Source organism: Acinonyx jubatus, chromosome A3 (genome assembly GCF_027475565.1).
Source record: "Acinonyx jubatus isolate Ajub_Pintada_27869175 chromosome A3, VMU_Ajub_asm_v1.0, whole genome shotgun sequence".
Lineage (NCBI taxonomy): Eukaryota > Metazoa > Chordata > Mammalia > Carnivora > Felidae > Acinonyx > Acinonyx jubatus.
In genome coordinates, this window is record NC_069388.1 from 66,822,978 (window position 1) to 66,846,477 (window position 23,500).

The window sequence follows — 23,500 nt, forward strand, 5'->3', positions numbered from 1 at the left end:
AGGGAAGCTGTATTAGTGTTGGGGTACTACACAAGAGTGTGATAAGGCACCATCTGAGTGTAACTGTATGTGGATTGTGTCAGTGAGCTCAGGGGAGGTGGAGGGCTTTGAGAACTCCTGATATCCAGTACATTCTATCTGCAGTTGAGTCTTTAAATGCCTGGGACATTTTTGTGCAATCTCAAAAATATTGCCCCTCCACTCTTACCAGAGCCTCTCTATGATTCATTCATCTTTTTAACCAGTTACCTCCTGGTTTTTGTCTCTTTTTGCATTACCTGCTTTTCTGGGCTTTCTCAAATCTGACCAACCTTGAAAGCCAAAGTGAACAGATGTCCCAATCTTTGTCCTGCCTGTGATGTGCTAAGATCCAAAGATGGATGAGGGAGCCTTGAGTGGTTAGGATATATTGTGGATGGGTGCATCAGTCACTTGAATGGCATTTATGCTTCTCCCATCCAAAGTTGAGTTTGATGGTCCCTGGGACATTTATAGGGTGCAGAGTTGGAGACTTGAAGGACAAATCCATATTGGTACCAAGGAAAAGGGGGACAAATGTTCATTAAACATCAGCTATGAGTCAGGCATTATGCTCGGTGTTTTTCATGTTACTTCATTTAATATTTGGAAGGTCATCTACCATGTGGGTAGCCCTCTTTTGTGAGCCCATTTTCAAGAAAATGAGAAACCCTTCACAATACTGAAGCTGCAATCTAGAATATGCCTAAGGTCTTTCATCAGCGAGGTATCTCTACAAGGGGATTCTCTTCATGCTGCAGATACGTGGAAGTTATGGACCAAGTTCTGCGTTGTAGAAATTCCCAAGTGGGGGCTCAAGGGATGGACATGGGAAGACTCACATTGGCCGTCTCCAGTTTGCAAAGGCACAGCAGTGGCTAGGGTAGGTGAGGCTGGCCTCCATGAGTGCGACAAACTTATCCAGACTGGGAAGCTTTTTCAAGTTGAATGTTGACTTGGCCCGAAGCTTCTTAAGATTTTCTAAGCCATAGCTAGGCAGGGAATGGATCCTGGTTCTTGAAATGTCTCTATAAGGAGAAAATGTAAATAAGCCTGATTATTATGGACCTAAAATTTTCTGCTTGGTTAGCAGGCAAAATTGCGGATGTAGTAGTGATATTCTTACACGAGTGAGGAGGGTGATGCCAATTGATCCAACACATCTCAGATCAATATATAGCTACTAGGACATGTGGTCCCCTAGAGCCCTGGCCCTTGGGTTTGCAGTAGGAGGACTTAGATAACAGGTTTCTCTGATCACTGGTTATACACACCTAATGCCCGATCTGGGGCTTAACTATAGCCATCTCCCCTTCTATAGTCTGTCTGGAATAGATATCCACTAATTCACATCAGTTGAAGAAATGGAAGCCATTTCCTCCCCACTATAAAGCTAGCTACAAAAAATACTTGAGATGAGTGAGGGTGGAATCTGTGGCCAAATTTCAGAAAAGTGTGAGAAGAAACACCATAAGGGTAAGAGGAGTCTGGTGGGCAGTAGAGGCACCCTCAGCACAAAGTTGAAATGGCAATAGAGAGTGGTGATTATGAGTATAGCCAGACTAGCCTGTGTATGTACCCTGTCCCTCTACCTATTAGATTTGTGTTCTTGATAAAGTAATGTCATTTTCTCCATTTCTGTCTCCTCAGCCATAAAATAGGAATGGTAATAATCACAGCTGCCTCAAAGGGTTGTTGGGACAATTAAATGAGTTAAAGTACACAGGAAACTTCCTGGCCAATAAACAGCACTTAATAAATTGCAGATATTTTTAGTAAACACCTCTCGGTCTCTCTCTCGGTCTCGGTCTCTCTCTCGGTCTCGGTCTCTCTCTCGGTCTCGGTCTCTCTCTCGGTCTCGGTCTCTCTCTCGGTCTCGGTCTCTCTCTCGGTCTCGGTCTCTCTCTCGGTCTCGGTCTCTCTCTCGGTCTCGGTGTCTCTCTCGGTCTCGGTGTCTCTCTCGGTCTCGGTGTCTCTCTCGGTCTCGGTGTCTCTGTCGCGCGCGCGCGCTCTCTCGCGCTCTCTCTCTCTCTCGGTTTCGGTGTCTCTGTCGCTCGCTCTCTCTCTCTCTCTCTGTCTCGGTCGGTGTCTCTGTCTCTGTCGCTCTCTCTCTCTCTCTGTCTCGGTCGGTGTCTCTGTCGCTCGCTCTCTCTCTGTCTCGGTCGGTGTCTCTCATACAGTTTTTTTGCCTTGTAGGAGTCTCTGCTTGGGCAAATTAGCTAGGTCTACATGGAAGTCCCCAGAAATGCGCATTTTAATCAAGTTTGTGTCCCTGGAGGACTTCTGGTAGCCATACCAGTGACATTGGGTGCCTTTCTGGCAGCATGGTTGGCAGCTGCAACTCTCACAACAACCAAGACCAGCTAGTGGCAGCATGGGGCTCTAAATGGTACCAGCTTAGACCTGTTGGAGCCAGCAGGTTGGCCATGAAGGAGTGATTCTGATGGGGGCAGTAGCACGTGATAATAAGGTCTCAGCACCCTTGGGGACCTTGGATATATGTGGGGAAGGAGAAACTTCTAATGTCTGCATTTCCTGTAAGTAAAAGTAGTGGGCACTCAGAACAATAAACTTGGGGGTATGAAAATGCGTTTGCTACCCCATGTGTTCTCAGAGTCTGGTGAAAATGACATTCTCAAAACCTTGTTTTCATTATGTCATTCATTTCCTTTCCCAAATTCTGTATGCTTCCTGTTGTCCACTGAAACCCACCTCTAATTGCTTCCCTATTTGTCATCTCCTTTTCCCAATCAAACTTAAAACAGTTTTTAATAATGGATATCACTTTTTCCTTACAATGCAACATGGTTTCTACCCAAACCCTAGAGAAACAATACTTTCCAAGGCCACAGTTTCATTCTAACCTTCTTGATTTCTCAATTATATTTCATGTGTAAAACATTCTTCCTGAGACTTTTTCGTGGCATCACATTCTCTTTTTTTCTGACATCTTCTTTGACTCTGGATTTTGTTATTCTTGCTCTTCTATCTTTTCTTTAAATATTGGAGTTTCTCCAAACTTTGGTACCTTTCTGACAGTATATAACCTTCTCAGATATTACCCACTTCTTTGGTTTCAGATACTGGAGATACGCTGATGGCTTCTGAATGTATGTTCCAGCTCAGATCCTACTTCTGAACCCAGGTCCAGATAATCAGTTGTCCATCATACCCCACTATGTTGATGACTTTCAAGTATTAAAACCGAATTTACCACCTTCCATTTAAATATGTTCCTCCTTTTGTTTTTCCCTTCTCAGCAAATGACTCCTCCATTTTCCTCTGTTGCTCAAGATGGAAACCGGAAGTTGTCCTTGACTCCCACCTCTTCCTCACTTGGACATTGGGTTTCGTCATCTGAGGCCTGACTTTATATCTGTTTGAAATCCGTCTATTCCTCTGGTACCACTTTAGTTTCTGTAGTTTTGGCCTAGACAAAGACAGTAGCCTCATAACTGTTGTGCTTGTGACCATGGCATTCACAAGGGTTCTCCAGAGTAATAGAACTAGTATAGGATATAAAGAGATCAATAGGAAGAAATTTATTATGGGAATTGCCTCATGAGATTATGAAGGCTGGGAAATCCTTGCTATGCTGTCTGTAAGCTGGAGAATTAGGAAAGCTGGAGGTATAGTTGAATCCAAGTCCAAAGGCCTGGGGACCAGGAAGGCCACTGGTCTAAGTTCCAGAATCTGGAGGCCCAAGAACCAGGAGCTCCAATGTCTGAGGCTAGGAGAAGATAGATGTTCCAGCTCAAGAAGAAAGCAAGCAAATTTGCCTTTTCTCTGCCTTTTTGTTCCTTTTGGGTCCTAACTGATGGAATGATGCCCACCTACATAGAGGGGGGTGATCTTCCTTACTCAGTCTACTGATTCAAATGCTAATTTCTTCTGGAAACAGTTTCATGGGTAGACCCATAAATGTTTTACCACTTATCTGGGCATCCCACAGCCCAGTCAAGTTGACAAATAAAATTAACCATCACAACCATCTCTCTCTCCCCAATGCAATCCTTACACTGCAGATTGGCATTTAAAAAAATCACCCAGATTATGGCTTCCTTCTTAAAACTCTTTGATGACTCCCCATTGTACTTTGATGAAGTACAAAGCATGGATGTGATGTGTGGGTCATTTGTCTGGTTTCTCTCCCATCCATTCTGTGCCCTTCTTTATGCTCTACTCTGTATTGCAGGATGGATGGCCTCTGCAGGTTCCATTTCCCAGATACCTTGTGAGTCAGCTTTCAGTTGGGTTTAGCAAATGAAACTGGTGGGAAATTAGAGGGTAAGATGAAGGGTGAAAGTTAAGTGTATGATTCCATGTGTCATTAGATCTTCTGAGGATCCAGCTTCTACTCATTTGCTCAAGTCCTAGCTTTAGTAATGGTTACCTACCAATGCTAATATTTGGACTACTTATACCCTGCTTGATATTTAGGCAAATTTACATTTGAGAGCTAATGATTACATATATGTAATACCGATGTATATTTCACTTAGTCCCCTCCTTGTTAGTATTGGCAAATTGGATAAACTTGGTATCTGTTACTCAAATTCTTCTGTATGCTTCCTGATTTTTTGCTTGCTTGTTCTATCATTACTGAGAGAAGTGCATTAAAATCTCCAACTATGATTTTGGATATGTATACTGCTACTTTTAGTTTTGTCAGTTTTTGCCTTATATATTTATGAAAATACTTCAGGTACATGGAAATTGAAACTTTTTAGATCTTCCTGGTGACTTGCTTTATATCTAGTAATAATTGTCTCCTAAAGCTTTGGATGTTTCTTTGCTAATTGCTCCTTGACCTCTAACTGTTGGAGTACCCATGGGCTCAGAGCCTAGACTTCTTTTCTCTATTTTCACTTAATCTTGGGTCTAGTCATCTAGTCTTACAGCTTAAACACCATTTATATGTTGATGGATCCCCTATATTTATCTCTAGATTACTCTGCTCTCCTGAACTGCAGACTCTTAACATTCAGCTGCTTCCTTAAGATCTCTTCTTGGATGGATGTCTAATGGGAAGGCCAAACTTTAGATATTAAAACTGAGTCCTGATTGTCCCCCCCAAACCTGTTCCACTTATGGCCTTTCCAGTTGGAAAAAATTGTAAATCATGCTTGGTGCCTCTCTCTCTCACATTCCATATGCAAACCCTCAACAGAATATCTTGGCTTTATTTTCCACACATGCCTGGGATTTAACTATTTCTCACAACATTCATTACTATCACCATAAGGTAAAAGTTCTGGCATTCCAAGGTGTCTTCTCTAAATTATCTCCTAAGTATTTTGATTCTTGAGAACTGGGGTCCCTGGAGATAAGAGTCTGACCCATAAACCTTCATCCCTGTGCTAAGTCTTCACATTCCACTGCTAGATGATCCAGCTGTCCTGGCCTGCTCTCCACTTATACTTCCTATTGGTCCAGAGCTTCTCAGTATTTTTCTCTGCCCTAGAAAATCTCTTTAGTTTCTGTTTTCAACACAATTGTTCCACTGACCAGTTCTGCTATTGACACTCACTCTGGTCTCTGAGTTCATGTTCTTGTTTCATCTGGCTTTTTCCTCCCTGCTCAAATGTGGAAGAAAGCAAAAACTTCATTTTGTCTAAAATAATTCAAGGCTCCATTCAAGGAATGAGATGAAAGTATAAAAAGTCCTTCAGGAACAATTTAAGCCAGGGCAATCATTACCTGCCATGAACATTTTTCATATTTTTAAAAGCAATAAATATAAAACAGAAAACTTTTTTCTTAGATATGCACCTCCGTTGAGTTCAGAATATAAAAAATATCACATTAAATGAAGATTTCTAAAACAAACCAAAAAAAAACCCCAAATTATTAGATTCCATGGAATGCTCTCCTCTTATACACTGGGGTAGATTAAAGATGGCTATAAATTCTTTACATTCTTTCCATACAGGGTCTATTTGCTCTTCCCTTGAATTCAGGCTGACCTGAAATATCTTTGGATTGTAATAGCATATGATGAAAGTGTTGCTTTACCAGTTCTAGACCTTGCCTTTAAGAGTGCTGACAGCTTCTATATTGCTCTTAGAGAGCCCTAAGATGCCATGAAAGAACTCTAAATACCCTGAGACTGCTGTGCTGGGAAAAGTCTAAGCTATGTGTAGAGATCCCAGAGAATGAGATGAAATGCTATCTGTGTGTGTGCACGTGTGTGTGTAGACAGAGAGAGAGAGAGAGCAATAGGAAGGAGGACAAATGCACAAGGCATGTGAGTGAAGGGGACTACTTGGAAATAGATCCCCCAGCCTTACTACCTGACTTGATATCACTTGGATCAGAGATAAGCTACCCACTTTTCTGAAACACTAGATTATGAACAAGATGGGATGATTATTTTGAGTCAGTAAGTTTCAGAATAGTTTCTATGCCATAATAGGGATCCCAAATAGACTCCCACGGAAGTCTCTGTGATTCTGTCATCTCCATAATTTTTAACAGTATATAGAGATATTTTTCCTTGAAAGCCATTAAGAGTGCAATAGTATTATATCCCATGGATCTTATGCCTTTCTCACCACTTACTAGCTTTTATTTTATATGCTAGCTATAAAAAATATTTCTTTTATGTTTATTTTTGAGAGACAGAGTGCAAGTAGGGGAGGGGCAGAGAGAGGGAGACACAGAATATGAAGCAGGCTCCAGGCTCTGAGCCATCAGCACAGAGCCCCATGCAGGGCTCTAACCATAAACTGTGAGATAATGACCTGAGCTGAAGTCAGAAGCTTAACCAACTGAGCCACCCAGGAGCCCCTACATCCTAGCTCTTTGTACTTGGATTTTCTCTCTGCTTCATGGCAGAGGGCTCCTTGCATTCTCACCAGTGACTTTCATGTACTAAGCACCCAGAAAATTGTTGATTTGTTTGAAGATCCACTGGGAAGTGACGCTGAATAAGAATATGGAAAAGGAAGAGCTAGTCACCCCAGCCAACTGTGTTGTCCCCTGACTTCCAGCAGTTTCAAAGAATCTCCCACCTTGTGTTATCCCTTCTATCATTTCAAACAATATGAAATGATATTTCATACCATGAAATGATATCATGATAAATATGTTCATGTATGTTTGTTTTGTCTGCTCAGATTTCAAATGCTCTGAGAGCCAGGATTATTAAGCTACTTATGGGTTATGCACTGTATCTAGCACAGTACTGGGCTCTCAATCTATTCAGAAGATACTTATCTGATTAGCAGAGATGTTTCATTATTAGTATCATAATACAAATGAGAGAGTGGAGCAAGTCTTACAGGACAGTCCTTCTAAAAGGAGAAGGCTGTTGGGGCACCTGGGTGGCTCAGTTGGTTGAGCATCTGACTTTGGCTCAGGTCATGATCTCACGATTCCTGAGTTCAAGCCCCACATTGGGCTTGCTGCTATCAGCCTGTCAGCACAGAACCTGCTTCAGATCCTCTGTCCCCTCTCTCTGTTCCTCTGTTGCTTGTGCTCTCCCCTAAACAAAGAAATATTTAAAAACAATAAAGGGAGAAGGCTGTGGGGCAGACTGAGAGAGGAAATCTGGATTTCAAGGTTGCTCAGCAAAGCGGTGACTGAAAGTATCAAAGGCACCAAGGAAGGGAGCAACCTTGTGCATATAGATGTGTATGATAGATAAATAGATGTGTATGAGAGAAGCAGCAGAACCATGTATGTATTGGGTGGATTGACCTGACTGCAGTCCATTACCTAGGTGTTAGACTGGGAAGCCTGGTTGGGAAGTTTTGGTGCCTTTCTGCCTGCTCAGTTTTCTGGAGCCAGCTCCTTATTACAGCTACGGAATATGTGATCTGTTGTCATAAGTGCTAGGTGGCTTTGCTGCTATGAGGCTAAAACATCTTGTCAGAGACCTGGGATCTGGATCTTCTGGTGGATGTTGAAAAGAGGGAGTGGTTGGTAAGAGACAAATGTAGAGTCACTTATAGTTCAGTAAGGCCAGTCTTGAGGAAAGTGGTTCCTGGGTGATAAGGGAAATAAGTCTTTATAGAAGTATTTACTTAAAGCTTGCTAGATACTTGCTGCAGTGAATAAACATGGAACCTGTCAAGACTTTCAAATTTTGGACTGACAGAAAAATGTTTCTGATATCTGCATGGATTAAGAAAAATCCATAGAAATTTATATCAGCAGGAACAAAGATAAGTGGATAGTGTTGAGTGTGGTTTGAGACTTTACTACTAGTATTTCCACTTTTGCTCTGTGTTCCCCTAAAACTTTATCTTTTTCCTGGCTACAATCTTTGTGCATGGATTGGAAATCTATTGTTAGATTTCAATTTCTTTGTAAAAACATTTTCCATGCTTAAGATGCGAATATACAGGGATGGGGGTGGGGTAACAAAATAAGACATTATCAGTTACTCACATCTTCATGGAAGTGGATTATTATGACTATTGGCCAAAGGTGGGCTTAGGGAGAACACAAAGCATGGCAAGTGAGGGGTTTTCAGAATGGTGATTCTGGGTAACCATATTGTGAGGAGTAAAGGGATGGAATTAGATCTCTGAGCCTTGAAAGCCAGGTGGAAGAGTCTAGAATTTATAATGAGCAAAATAATGGCTCACTGAAAGCTGTAGTTTTGTAGGATTAGTCTTGAGAACCTTGAACCTGGAACATAGCAAGTGCTTATAAATACTTGTTAGGTGAACTGGAAGGAGAAAGGATTGAAGGGAGGGAAGGGATGAAGTGGCCATTGCAGAAATTCAGGCACGAGTGCTCTCTTTACCACACACCACCACTTCATCTGTTAAAGTCACTGTATCTCATGACAAAGACTTATTCTGCTCTATTAGCATAGCCTCCTGAGGAAAATTTCTGTAGAGCATATTGTTCTGGGCAGTAACATATCTTCCTTGACCAGAATGAGATAGTTAAGGGCAGGCACTGTTTATTTTTAAATTTCTCTATCCCTTACACCTAGCATAGTACCAGATACATAGTAGGTGCTCAATCAACATCTACAAAATGTAGGACATGTATGACCCAATATACTCAGTGAATAGCTGAGAAGGTTTCTTACTGACGTTGTTCCTGGGGCTGGTGAGCTGGACAAGGCGGGGGCATGGCTAGTTGTGGGCTTGTGTTTTTAATCATTATCTTTCAGGCTGGTCTAATGACTGCAGTCTTTCTTTTTTTAAGATGTCACTTTGGTTAACATTTCAGCACATACTATATTTGGCAGGGACTGTTTCTGAGAATTTAAATGCTGAAAAGTACTAACAGGAGACATAAGGGGATGATGGCTGGCACTGAAGAGATTTAGTAATCCTAAATTGTTTCAACATTGTTAGGATTCCTGATTTTGAGACACAAAGCAAAAAGGGAGACAGCTGTCAGTAATAAGGTGCTGAGTCAGGAGAGGCAGGAGTTAAATTGCACTCTGTGCCCCATTTAATAAAGTGTGTTATAGCCAGTGCCACAAATTTGATTTGAACAATTTCTATTTTTCCCAGCAAAGATGTTATTACAGGTCAATCATTTCCATAAGTGAGAGCACATTTCTGGTGTATACTACACTGACAGATGGCTAGAAGACCTCTCTTTCATGATCCCAGGCGGAATAAAAAGGCAATTTACTATCTATAGGACTGTGGGTACACAGGTAATGGAAGAGAATCGTTCTTATACAAATAACTCAGTGTTTGAATCTGAACTATCAAATGAATCTGAGCTATAGCCAAATCAATTTGATAAACCATCAGAATATGATTGTACTGGCTCCAGCCTACAAAGGCAATGCATTAAATTTTCCCCACAGGAAACAGTTACCCAAGGAAACAGCAATTGCTTGATTGCTTAACACACACACACCCCACACACAAAACTTGAGTTCAGAATATCAGGTGAAAACTCAGATGGTCAAGACACCAGAGGGGGAAATCAAGGTGCTAGGCTGCTCCTCTGAAACTCAGTGGAGCTTGTCTGTGTGCCCCTGGCTTTTTCCACATCTATTTCTATTTGCGATGGAACAGCTCACCCTTGTACCCTCAGGTGTTCAGAGGTTCCCTGTTTTCACTCAGTTGAAAATTTTTGCCTTCAATAAAGGAGTTATCATTGGTTTGGGGATCCTTCCCTTGGCTCTCTTGGAATCCTTTGCATGTATCTACTGTGAGGACAAAAAACTGAGTCTGTTGGGGAGGAAGACTGACCACAGTTTGCTTGTGGAGGAGACATCCCAGAGAAAGGAAGAAGTGTCCCAATTCCTAGCACTGGTTCTAGTGCAGTGATTTTTGATGTGCTCTCCAGACCAGCAACATCAGCTTCACCTGGCAGGTTATTAGACATGCAGGTTCTTAGGGCAACTCCTGACCTGATGAACTCTGGGGGTGGGAATCGGCAGTCTAGGGTTTTACAACCATGCCTGGTGATTGTGATGCATGATCACACTCAGAACCACTTACACCCGAGGTGCTTATAGCTGAGCTCTACTCTGCAATTGCCTTCTTCACACTTAGCCAAGATTTGGCTCCTCTCCAGGTACAGCCTGATTGTTGATGAAGAGGGCTGGCCCCTTGCCTTAATTCAAACTTTGAAGGGCCGTCTTAATTCCACAGTTCCCTATGGGGAGCTGAGGCTTCTGTTGCAAATGCATTGCAGTTCAACTTCCCTCTTAGCCTGATTGTGTTCTCAGCAAGTCCTTCCCTCATAAACTAATAGCACTCCTCAGTAAACCTCCTGCATGCAAACATCCATATCACAGTCTTATGTGGGGGGAATGGGAATTGGATCCAAGACATAGAGCCGTAGCCTGAGCATCTACTGAGCACTGAGTGATCTGCACTGTCTGTACTCCTCCTGTTCATTAACTCACAGCACCTGAGGTGGGCTAGTTTGGGGCACACGCCTAAACAAGCAACTCTCAGGCCAGGGTTTGGCAGGGGTTGGCCTATGAGTTAGTAGATTAAGAGATGGACTAGGCCATAGAATCCTAGTTCAGCAAGCAGAGGCTGGAAAGACATCTGCAGACAAACCTGAAAACCCCAGAAAGGAGGCTTGATGTTTAGGTGATCAATCCTCTTGCCCCTAAGGGGAGAAGAAGGAGACTTGCAATTATAGGCTGGGCTTTCAGCCATCATCTTGCACATATATCCTCATGCATTGGGGTGAAAGATGTGGGAATGTATTATCACTCTCAACCCTTTTAAGTCATGGCAAGTGCTTCATAATTCCTTTGGATTTTCTATAAATGTTATCCACTTTATTCTGGCCAGATAGGTTCCTGTGGTAAAAGCATTGAAATATGCACTTGTAACTTGAGGACTCTGTGGAGCTGCCTGTGATGGTGACATCCCTCTTCCTGCTGGCATTTGTGGGAGGGCTGGCTGGGGGATTCATGTCTGTGTTCTCCATTAAACACTTGGATGAGACACATGGCACAGTGCCTCAGCCTGGGACTTGCTTATGCACCTGTAGGAGATGCTCTTCTGTGCTATTTGCATTTATCATTTACTGGTCTCAGGCTGGGAGTCTAGTGCTTAAAATTATTCCTCCTCTATTTTAGTTCACAGCCTATTCTATAACTTTCAGATGTTTGATTAGACATACTTATGTGCCTTAGACAACATGATACGGTGGGAATACATGGACTGTGAGGCAGAAGACCTAGTTTCTGGTCTAAACTCTGCCAATTACAATAGCAGTGTGATGTTTCATGGGTCTCTTTCAACTTCTGGTTCTGGTTTCCTGGATATTGAGCTCACTGAGGATCCAGTCCAACTTGAATGTTGTCAGCAGAGTGGTTAAGGTGCTATGATTTAATAGTATACTCAGTGCAAACAACATATGGAAACCTATACCATCACAGACACATGCTGCCATGACAAACAGAGGTGTGTGTTTAGGAACATTCAAAACCCTTAAGACTTTTAGGTAAGTGAAATTGCCAGACTTCTCTGGTGGTGGTCAAAGACATCAACAGCACTTTCTATAAGTCTGTTGGTCTCCCAAGTACTTGAAGATGAGGAAACAGTAAACATTACAAGTTTTAAGTATGTGGTATATTAAAGCACACGGATGGTATGCCTGGCATTCCCTATTTGTCATGCCCATGAACTACTTGGTACTTCATAACACACATCATGACCTGTCATATTACGATGCATATTATTGTCTGATTCTCTTCTGAGAATATAAGCTTTCTGTGAGGAAGAACTTTCTGTGAGGAAACCAAGGCTTAGAGAGATGAAGGAATGGTTTTAAATCAAAGTAGTCTTCTCTGGCCTCTCTGCTTTCATCACGCCGATACTTTCTTCTTTTGCATAAACTGCCCATCTCAAGCCAGCCATACTGAAATAATCATTGAACTTTTTTGAATTTTTTGAATTTTGAACTTTTTTGAATCATTGAACTTTTTTTCAAACACATGCTCTCTCATGAATAATCACCCTCTGGAGTTTCTGCTCTACGATACGGGCTAGTCTAGAGAGACACTATATTCCAGCCTGAAGGAGAGTATAAGCTTTTGGGTGAAAATTAAAGTGATGATAGATGGGAGGGAGGTAGATAAACACACACATGGGAACTGATATTGACTGTCAAGAGGTTCAGGCTAGTGGCTCTCAAATGCCTAAATTTACCTTAGGCAGGCCACAGAAGGATCACCTAGTAAAACTTGAGTTTTTTTATATGTTTGCTTACTTCTTTGCTATTTTTTTCTTGCATATGACTTCTTCCTTCTGGGTTCCTTCCTTCCTACAGTACATTTATCAGTAGATGGAGTAGATCTTGCTTAGAGCCCAGGAAAACACGTTTTTAAAAAGCTCTTGGAGATTGGGGTCCCTGCAGCCATAAAGGCTGTCAAAGTCACAGGAGGAAGAATTCACTGTTGACTGAGGTTGTCAGGGAAGAGGTGGCAGTTAGCATGACCCCAGTGGAGGGGCAGGGGCCGATGAGCATATGGGCAGTCCCTCATGGAGAGATTGAGATGAGGAAGCAACACCAGGAGGAGGGGTCCTCATGCTGGGCTGTGAGGTACTGGATGAGTCCCAAGAGGTCTGATTTAAGGCAAAGAGGATCCAAAAATAAGTGGTGTGTGGGGATCTCTCAGGGGAGGAAACTCCTAGACATTGAAGGTGAGGAAAGAGAACTGTGCTTTCCCTTTCATGGAAGGAATGTATAGCAGAGTCGTTAAGAGTCTATGCTATGAGTCAGACCAGTTTGATGTTAAATGCATGCTCCAAAGTTTCAATGGGTGAGTTAGTTAACCCCTCCAGGGAAGTCAGTTTTTCCTTCTCTAAAATGGGAACAATAGCTCCTCCTGCAGAGGTTTTATAAGGATTAAATTTGAAAATGCATCTTAAGCTTTTAAAACACTGCGGCTTGGTAAGGGCTCATTAAATATTTGTTGTTGTTATTGTTGCTGTTATGTGGATCAGCTTAAATTGTCCCTGTAAGTCTTTGTAGATAACACAAATAAAAATTGCCAGCTCTGTATGGGAAGCTTCTCTGAATTGGAGAAAGTTGACTTCTAAGTTATACATGTTGATATGTAGCACATGGAAACAGGAGAAGCTACTTACAGAATGACTGGTCCAGAGGCTCCCTGGAAAACATCATTGGGCAATTCTTCCAAATTAATGTTATCACTTAGATTCCTGGGGACGGAGATGAGGAAAGAAGGGAAACACGAAGCCACATAAATATCACTGTTGTAAGAGCCATTTCCCTCTAAATGGCCTGGAAGGATAGTCAGGGCTACTTACAGCTCATCTAGTTGGGTTCCATTGAATGCACAGTTGTGTATTTCTTGAATGCCATTCTTATTCAGCCATCTGAAATAAAAGGCCCATTAAAAAACCAATAATGTTAGATGCAAACAATACAGGGGGTTTCATAATTGGAAGCACTGGGGCAAGGTCAGACATTGCAGGTTATTGGCATAAATAAAATGCCACCCTTAAAGCTCAGGGACAGGAGTGGGAGGGAGGCTGATTTATCACTATATAACCTATGTGATGTTTGAAATTTGTATAATTAGCATGTATTATTTATTCAGAAAAAAAATGTTGAAAAGGCACACTTAGGCCTAGCACCTGGATCCTGTAAGGTCTTTGCACACATTATTAGTGGGAGAGACCATGCCATGGGGGGATAAGACAAAGATCTCTGCCATCCTGCAGAACTGAAATCATACCATTATTGGACAAATGCTTATAAGACAAGGAACATTTTGTATCCCCTTTCTCTAAGATCTTATGTCTCTCACCCATGCTCATCCATAACAGCAGGCCTGGCTGTCATCAAAAAGTGATCTAATTAAGCTGTCAGACAACCTGAACATCTCCTGTGACCCATAGGGACCTGGTTATTGAAGGCTTGTGGAGGTGGCTCTGGGTTAAGCCAGAAAGGAAGAGAAATCAATTACAGAGACTGGGCTGTGGCAGGGCACAGTACTGTGAGTGGGAGCAGGAGGGGGCTTTGAGGTTGATGGGGGCTGGATGTGGAACAGTCATCCTGAGTGTGCAGAGGATGGTGAGCAGGTCTGCCTGGATAGGGGAGCCCAAGGACACCTTGGGCTGACAACACAGCACTGCTGTGCTCCTGGATGGATCTGAAAACAAAACAAAATCGAGGTTGGGAGAGCTTAGCCTGAGGAGCCTTTGACTGCCTGCTCTTGATTTGCTGTCAGGTTCTTTTTCCTGTCAGGCTTAGTGGGTTTACAGTGTTTGGAAAACCGAGCCAGAGAGGCTCCTGCATGTTCAGGACTCTATTTCCTGGCCTGCAATGGGTAACTAGAAACACTTAAAATCACAGGACGGCAACAGCATGTTTTTTTCCTTTTTCCTGACAACCAGTATACCTAAAAAAAAAAAAAAAAAAAAAAAAAAAATCTAGACAGGAACCAGATAAATCTTCTTAAAACATAAGCAACCAATTGGTGAGTTCTGATGGCCAAGAAGTGGCTATACACCCCCACACCCCACTAACCTTGCCAGTACCTGCCTACACCCCAGCTCTCCAGCCTCCTGACTGCTTTGTCAACCTGTTCCCAGGTAGTGAATTGCTGGAGCAGCTGCCCCTAACCTGTGGGATGTAGGTCCCTGGGATTTTGGATCAAACACAGGAGATTAGCGAACTTCTTCTGTAAAGGGCCAGGCAGTACATTTTAGGTTTTGTGGGCCAAGAGGCAAAATGGAGGATATTACATAGATGCTTTATACAGGCACTTATAAAGCAATGTCACAAATGTTTCCACTAAATTTAAAATGTAACAACAGAGTAAAAATTTTTTTGTAATAGCAGTCTATTGAAAAGAGTGGATTTCTTGCTTTCTCTCTCTCTCTCCCCCTTTCTCTCTCTCTCTCTCCCTCCTCCTCATCTCTCCCCCTCCCCCTTTCTCTCACCCCCTCTCCCCCTCCCTCCCTTTCTCTCTCCCTTTCTCTCTCTCTTTCTCTCTCTCTTTCTCTCTCTTTTTCTCTTTCTCTTTCTTTCTTGCCTGTCTTTTCTTGCCTGTCTTTTCTTGCCTGTCTTTTCTTGCCTGTCTTTTCTTGCCTGTCTTTTCTTGCCTGTCTTTTCTTGCCTGTCTTCTCTTGCCTGTCTTTTCTTGCCTGTCTTCTCTTGCCTGTCTTCTCTTGCCTGTCTTTTGTCTGTCTTGTCTTCTCTTGTCTTCTCTTTCGCAGGATACCATTTTACTTAACTTACTTTCAATGGTAATGTTCCCTGCAATCAAAATGTTCACTTCTAAAAACTTGTACTAATTTATGGTCCAGGTTTGGCTGACCCTTCATCTAACACAAGGGGTATGTAAATCCAGATGGGCTCCAACTATGTTTCTGAACACAAGATAGTATTTTCTGTACATATATTTCCTGCAAATAGATGTTGTTATGATTACATATCATAGAGGCTAATTTAGAAGAATTACTGTATTTGAAGTAACCCTTTGTCTTTATGGACTTTTCTTAATCAATGGATACCATCATATGGGGAGAGGGTAGAATTTTTTGATGTCAACAATGGATCTTTACACAAAAACCAAGTGATGCCCAGAACCTCTGCCCTGGGATTTACATGAGGTGGTAGCACTCAGCCACTAACAACGAGAAGCTGACACTTATGAAGTATAACTCTTAGCCTCTTAAGAGAGACAATGGTCGTTTTAAAGCCTGATGATGATGACGACAAGGACAATCTGGGCACCGTATTGACTAATGAATAACTGGATCATGGTTTTCTCGAATTTTTACACATAGGTAGCTTTGGTAGAGGCTCAGGAGCTCCAGAAGCAGAAATTGCCCTCAGCCTGAAGAGTGAAGGTGCTGGGGGTGACCTGGCCTATTAAAGCTCCCTGGGGTAGGCAAGAGAGATAGAAACCGGTTGAAGAAGAGAGGAAATGCACATGGAGTGAGCCTTTTCTATGGCTGGGATGTGTGGGAGCTGATAGACCTGTAGCCTCATTTAATTTTTCCCCAAACCTGAGGCCATTCTGCTAATTGGCCATGGCTAGGTGTTTTCATTCGGACCCTCTGGTTGCAGGGTAGGGGTGGGAAGGGGCTCAGAGGCCTCAACATGGTGGACATTTAATCACTCATTTTCCTCTGAGTCACTAGCCAAGTATTTGATAATCCTTTATTACTGGGCTGTTTGAAAAAAATGTGTGTGTGTAATATTTATATGTATGTTGTATATGTACAATAAAGGTATTTTTAGAACAGGGTGTCAGTATTTTGAAAAATGCCAGTGCATAGAAAATGTTATCAGTCCTCCATGCCATTTTGCCATGCTTCCTTTTCTGAATATTCATAGGGGGAGAAAGTAGCCCTGCATCCAGAGGTAGCACCCAAATTAAGAAAAACTGGAGTGTTAATCTGTGTTGAGTATGAATTTTCTGATTCTATTATCTATGGGTAAGGACCATCTGAGGTCAAGAAAAGATTTTGTTCTCACAAAAATGAATTTATCCTTTAGAGATATGTCTGAGAAGTATTGACTCTCAAGAAAGCTCTCCTTTTTGGGAGAGTATGCTCTTCTGTCTTGTGTTCTAGACAAAAATAATGGCTTGCCAAAGTAGAAAACAGTGGAAATATCAGCACACTCCCACTTAATGATACATTTTTATAAAATATTCTGTTAATAGATTTGCCACATGATAATATTAAGTGACTTTGAATCACTAGATTTAAAAATGACACCTGTGTTGAGGCAAGTTTTATTTTTTTATTATTTAAAAAAAAATTTTTTTTAACGTTTATTCATTTTTGAGACAGAGAGAGACAGAGCATGAACAGGGGAGGGTCAGAGAGAGAGACACAGAATGGGAAACAGGCTCCAGGCTCCGAGCTGTCAGCACAGAGCCCAACGCGGGGCTCGAACTCACGGACCGCAAGCTCATGACCTGAGCTAAAGTTGGCCGGTTAACCGACTGAGCCACCCAGGCGCCCCAAGGCAAGTTTTAAAGAAGCACAGATATCCAGGGACAACTGATGACCTTTATCACTAGTCTCCTTCCATATGTAGCACGGCAGGCCATTCACTGTTGTTTGTGCTCTAACCCGCCAGGCTGATGTTACTAAGGTGCTTGCTATTTTCCCCTTTTCCTTCTATCTCCCGTATTCCTTTTTTTTTTTCTTTTTAATCTTCATATCCTTGATGATTCTGTTTCTTCTGTTTGCTCTTTGCCTGGCTACATCCCCCTTATCGTTAAAGCCTATCTTAGACGCAACTTCCTTTCTCAGCCACCTTTCCCTCATTAAACTGTTCCTTCAACCCTCACATCACACGCCAGTCAGAATAAATTAATCCTTCTTCAGTCTTAGAATAGTTGCTTTTATTTTGCACACATTTAGTTCTGTTTGTATTTTAATTAATTTATTTTGCTCTCTCCTTCACTCATATTTCCCACACCCCATCAACTCATTCCAATACATGTGTACATAAAATCTGAATATCATCAGCGTATTAAAAGCAAGGCTTAGGTAGGACTCACTAAAAATTTTTGTTGTAATACATGCCTTCGATTTTATTTTTTCCTTCACACTTGCAATTCCTCCACTAGTCTTTGAAACCTTTCTGTTGTTCTTTGTAATTAATTTACATCAAATGCTGTGCTTAGCTTTAATCTTCAATATTTCCTCATCTCTGTTTCTTCCCCCTTTCCTTTTTTGTATTGCTGAGTAGTCACTGAATCATGTTGCTGCTTTGAAAATGACTAAAATTCTTTCTTGGCTGGAACTTACTTTTGTACATAATGACATATTTTAAAGACAAACAGACACACACATTACTATATTTTTAAAAATTGTGACAATTTGTGAAATGGAAGGATAAAATGCTTTCTTTACAGATGTAATGGCAATTACCAGTTTCCCAAATGCCATTTTGTTAACCTAACTTTCATGGGTCCCACAAACTCTTGGGTAGGCTCTAGCACTCTATTTCTTGGCCATTTTGGGGAGTGGGTAAACTGTCACACTGGCTCCTAATAGAGAAGATTCCAAAGTAGTCCATCAGTGGCACAGAGTGCATTTAAAAACATTCCCAAAAGTCAGAGGGAGTAACTCAGGCTCATTAAAAAAACGTGATTGTTCGAAGAAAATGAGAAGTCATCTTATGCCCAGCATGGGGTTGAATAGGAGCTGCTTGGCATGATTATGAGAGAATATCTTTTGAATTCAGCCTCCTTCTTGATCTTTTTCTCTGGGCAACAAAAGCCTTGCCAGGCAATAACTAGCTTTATTGATGCATGAGTTCTTCTGTCCTTCAGAACAGATGTTGCATCACAGGAGACTATCACTCACAGAGCAATTTTAAATACTTGAATCGCACCACAGAATCATAAATTATTAACATGACTCCATGTGATTCTGAAATGCAAAGATGGAAATGAGAGAAAAATACTGAACCAGACAGAAATTTAAATGGTGAAATGCCAAAGTTACCTAAACACAAAAGGAGCATCCTGTTAAGAAAAAGATGATTAAATGAAAAACCAAATGTTACTCCATTGGAGTTTTTTTCTTTACTTACAAAATCATACTTTCAAAACTCAGCCCCATGAAAGAATTTCTTTCGACTGTGTGGATGTTTATATTATCTTGAATGTCTCTAGAAGAAAGAACAGGTACATTAGGTATTTATGCCAGCTCCGCTCAAGTAACCTTCCAGCATTTAATTTCCTTGGCATGATGTGGTCTTTAGCTGAGGCAATGTTTGAACAGTTACTGTTTGGAAAGATGATGAGTTCAAAGTTAGGGAAATAAATGACCTCTAATTTATCTTCAGTATATCCGTTCTTAAAAGTGAAATTGCAGACATGCAGTCTCTTGTCTCTGAACATTTCCTTAGCTAATTTCACTGTGTTAAAGTTGTAGGAGACTTCTTTATTATCCTTGACTGCTCAGTATGCCAAAGCTACCTTTCATCTCCAAACCAAACTTCTCCATTCCCTATAGTTGGGACTTCATCTTCCTCCCGTCTCAATTCCCCTCTCACAGCCACTTGACCTCCTTTTCTACCTGGGTCACAGGAAAAATTGTAGCATTGATTTTTCTCTTCCTGAATGAAGGGGTGGGGAAAGTCTCATTTTTTGGTTTGTGTCCCTCATCCTCCCATCAAGCTTGACTGTTGGGTCAGATTTAACAAATAAACTGTATACAGAAGTGGTAAACTGCTTAGAACAATTTGAGAAATGTTAAGATTTTCTTTTTCTCTCCCTTTTCCCCTTTGTCCTTAGCTCCTTATACCGCTTCCCTACCATTTCCAGATTCTTACAATTTCACTATTGAAAATACACTTGGCACTACACACTTTTTCCCCCTGTTCTTTAAAAATTCAGATGTCTTGGGGCGCCTGGGTGGCTCAGTCGGTTGAGCGTCTGACTTCGGCTCAGGTCGTGATCTCGCAGTCGGTCAGTTCGAGCCCCATGTCAGGCTCTGTGCTGACAGCTCAGAGCCTGGAGCCTGTTTCAGATTTTGTGTCTCCCTCTCTCTGACCCTCCCCCATTCACGCTCTGTCTCTCTCTGTCTCAAAAATAAATAAAGGTTAAAAAAAATTAAAAAAAATTCAGATGTCTTGGGAAAAGGCAAATAGCTTATCTTGCTGACAGTGTGAATTTGTTTGTCAAGTGGTTTCTTTATGCCTAGTATAGTAGATTTCTGGAGGGAAGAGGTGAGGGTGGGAGAAGACTGGGGTGGTGGGGTGGTTGTAGCAGGAAGGGCATGTAAATCACTAAATAGTGAAGAAAGGAGAGACTACTTGATTTGCTACAAACTGGTTGTGTTGATAACAGTCTTATTGAGGAGACTTCTGTCTCCACACTGAGCTTAGCTGGCTTTCAGGTAAAACCAAGGTTGCTTGCTCTTGGCCTTACTACCTCTGCTTACCCAGAGTGACATATTTGGAGGATGTAGGCTAAACAATACATATTACAGGCCCAGTGGCTGTTGGGCAAGCATCTATTGATTAGGTAAATACTCAAGGAAAAACTTACAGTAGAACCTTTTGGAGAGATTGAATCTTGTGAACAGCTGGCAAGTGCTTAATACCTGTGTTGGATATTAACCTAGAGAGAGACAAAATAAGAGTGAGAAAAAAGTGAACATGGCTATCTTAACAATTGCTAAGGTATGAGCTTTCCAAATTCAAAATAACGATTTTGAGCTATCAGAAAAACCTACCAGAAAATCCCATAATATTCTTGACTCATGCTTACCTTTTCTATGTTAAGGCTGTGACCAAGGTCTAGCAAGGTATTGATTCCTTGGAGAAAATAAACTTATACTTAAAGCAGAAAGGGGCTGCTATGCCACATGCACAATGCTCTTTTTTTTTTTTTTTTAAGATAAGTTAACATGATCAAAAAGCAACTTGTAACTAGATAACAAAATGTTCCTAAATCACCCTTTGTTTCCCACCTTCACATATTCTTTGGAGAGCTGACCCCAGTCCAAATAATTCTGTTGAGATTAGAGCATGAGGTTCTGTGCCCTTTGATGGAGTATGCATGTAACTTAAACTGTGTCAATCAGACTGTCTCCTGGGAAGTGTTTGGAAGTTGATGAGAGCTGAGTCCGCTGGTGCCATCACCCTTAAGAGATAAACCATAAATTTCTGTAGCTGAAATGTCCAGAACTATAAAGGATCCTTCCCAAGGCCTGCTTGTGTTAGCCTGGGTTCCCCAGGAAGCAAGTCTTGAGAAGCCTGGGCTATAGGTAGTATATTTGATAATGAGCTCAAAGAGTTTGTGGCAGCAGTAATGAAACAGGGAAGAAAGATAATCAATACAAAGATAAGTTGTTGAGTTGGCCACCGCTACTGGTTACTGGTCCTTTATGCCAAGGACTTGATTTAGGAGATTTTCAAAATGGTTCTGAGAGCTGTTGCTCTGAACTGGGGAGAAGGGTAAGCATTTATTTATGGACTATTATTTCGTTTTGGTCAGATGTGTCTCCATGGTGTTAACTCCCCACCTCTGACTTGCATGCCCTAGTGTCTAGTGGGTTCCTGCCAGGACAGAAGACCTAGGACAGGAAATGAGAGGTATACAAGGCTAAGCTAGGTGCAGTCCATTTGCACCTTCATTAAGCTGGTTGAATGTGAGTGGAATGGCTGCCACAGCAGTGGTAAACGTTTTGAAGTGACACATGAGAGTTGTTTGACACCTTCTTGTTCAGCATTTCCTTCTTTCTTGTGAGTTGCTCTGAATCCTTCTAATACCTCCTCACTACCATTTTTCTTTTCTATGTTTGGCTGACCAACCAGAGTTGGTCTTGGTCATTTGCAATGTAAAGAATCTTCACTGGTACAGTCATCGTGAAGGATCATGTGTCCTTTTGGGTTTATGATGCTAGAGTAGACTTTGGTATCTTGTTCTTTGCTTCTAAACTCGGAGTCAGTGAATTCTGCTATGGGTTCTCTAATGGTTCTCAGGTGTTTTGTTCCCTCCTCATTCTTATTGATTGATGGAGGCTCCATCTTGGTCAGTTCTGCTGATTACTTCAACAGCCCTTGATGGGTACTCCTTTGTTTTGATCAGTTTCTGTTCCTATGATTTTGCCTCTTCCAAAATGTTACATGAGTGCAATTATATATTAAGCAACTTTTTGAATCTGGCTTCGTTCATCCAGTATAATGCATTTGATATTCTTCCATCATGTTGTATTTATCAATAGTTCATTGTTTTTTATTGCTGAGTAGTATTCCATTGTAAGGGTGTATCAAAGTTTATCCATTTATAAGTTGAAGGACATACAGATTGTTTCCAGTTTTTGTGATAATTAAAAAGCTGCTTTAAACATTGGTGGTGGTGGTGGTGTTTGTGTGTAGGCATGTACGCTTTTCATGTGAAAGAGAGCGAGAGAAAGAACATTTTTCTTTATCTTGGATAAATACCTAGGAGTAGAATTGCTGAGTTGCATGGTAAGTGTATGTTTAACTTTATTAGAATCTGCTGAACTGTTTTCCAAAGTGACTACCATTATGCGTTGCCATCAGCAGTGTATGAGAGTTCTAGTTGTCCCACATCCTTTGGTTATGTTAAAAAAATTCTTAGAATATAAAAGTAATAAATGTTGAGTGTGGGAATTATGGAAAATATGGTAACATTTAGAGAAGAAAGTAAAAATCACCTCTAGTTTGACCACCCAGAGAGAATTTCTGCCAACATTGAGAGTTTGATGTTTCTACAAAAACAAATGGCTTTCATAGCTGCTTTCCACAATCTGAGATTCTACTCATTCTAACAGAAACATTGCCACAAGTAAGTATCTACTAGCTTGACACAGCCCTATTCCACATTTTAATTTAATCATATCCGGCCATCTACCATTTTTAGATCTCTTCTCATGTATCTATGACGTATGCCCTTAATGAGATATCAAAGTAAGGACCATATTTAATATCCTCTGACAGTCTATACAACTGTGTGCAGATTTGGAATGTAGTATGTGCTCATAAAATATTGAGTTAATTGGCTGATGTTTCTAAAACATTTCTTGAATCTGTCACTGGGAATATATAAAAATTCTTACTCACTTAACTTGTCTGCCATCATTGCTACCTGGAGTAATTAATCTGAAACAGAGCCAGGGAAGACTGCAGGCCAAGAATTGGTAGAACCTATGGGCCAACTCTGTCATGAACTATACACAACCCATCTAATCTCTTGAGACTGGAAAGGATGTGGAGTGTGTGAATATCCAGGTAGACATTCTATCAGACACCTCTATACTCTGCTTCATTCTCTCGGTCCATCTTTTACTCTAGCTGTTACCATAGCAACTAACTACATACAGACTTAACTTGACAGATATTGGTTGCAGCTATACTGATTGTCTCATTTTCTGCCCAGGGCTGCTTTGCCACCTCTGAGTGGGACACCTAAAGGGATCTGTTCTACCATTCAGAGTTGTGTGCAAATTGGGAAGTGCAAGGGAGTTGGTACCCCATAGGGCAACTTTTGACTAGTGTTGAACTCCTGTCTTCTATTATTTGGGTGAAGAATTCTGAATATATTCTA

The 23,500-nt window shown here is 41.4% G+C and overlaps 1 protein-coding gene across 2 annotated transcripts in view; it reads right to left on the minus strand.

Moving 5' to 3' along the window:
* The window catches only part of FSHR (follicle stimulating hormone receptor), a 171,927-nt gene that overhangs the window by 9,675 nt on the left and 138,752 nt on the right, over window positions 1-23,500 (minus strand). For both annotated transcript variants that reach the window (XM_027072494.2, XM_015074692.3), the window contains 5 exons: window positions 20,474-20,545; window positions 19,012-19,089; window positions 13,749-13,817; window positions 13,566-13,640; window positions 861-1,046 (listed from right to left, as the gene is read on the minus strand). In XM_027072494.2, coding sequence (XP_026928295.1) covers window positions 861-1,046; window positions 13,566-13,640; window positions 13,749-13,817; window positions 19,012-19,089; window positions 20,474-20,545 — 480 coding nt within the window. The remainder of the gene's footprint in view (window positions 1-860; window positions 1,047-13,565; window positions 13,641-13,748; window positions 13,818-19,011; window positions 19,090-20,473; window positions 20,546-23,500) is intronic.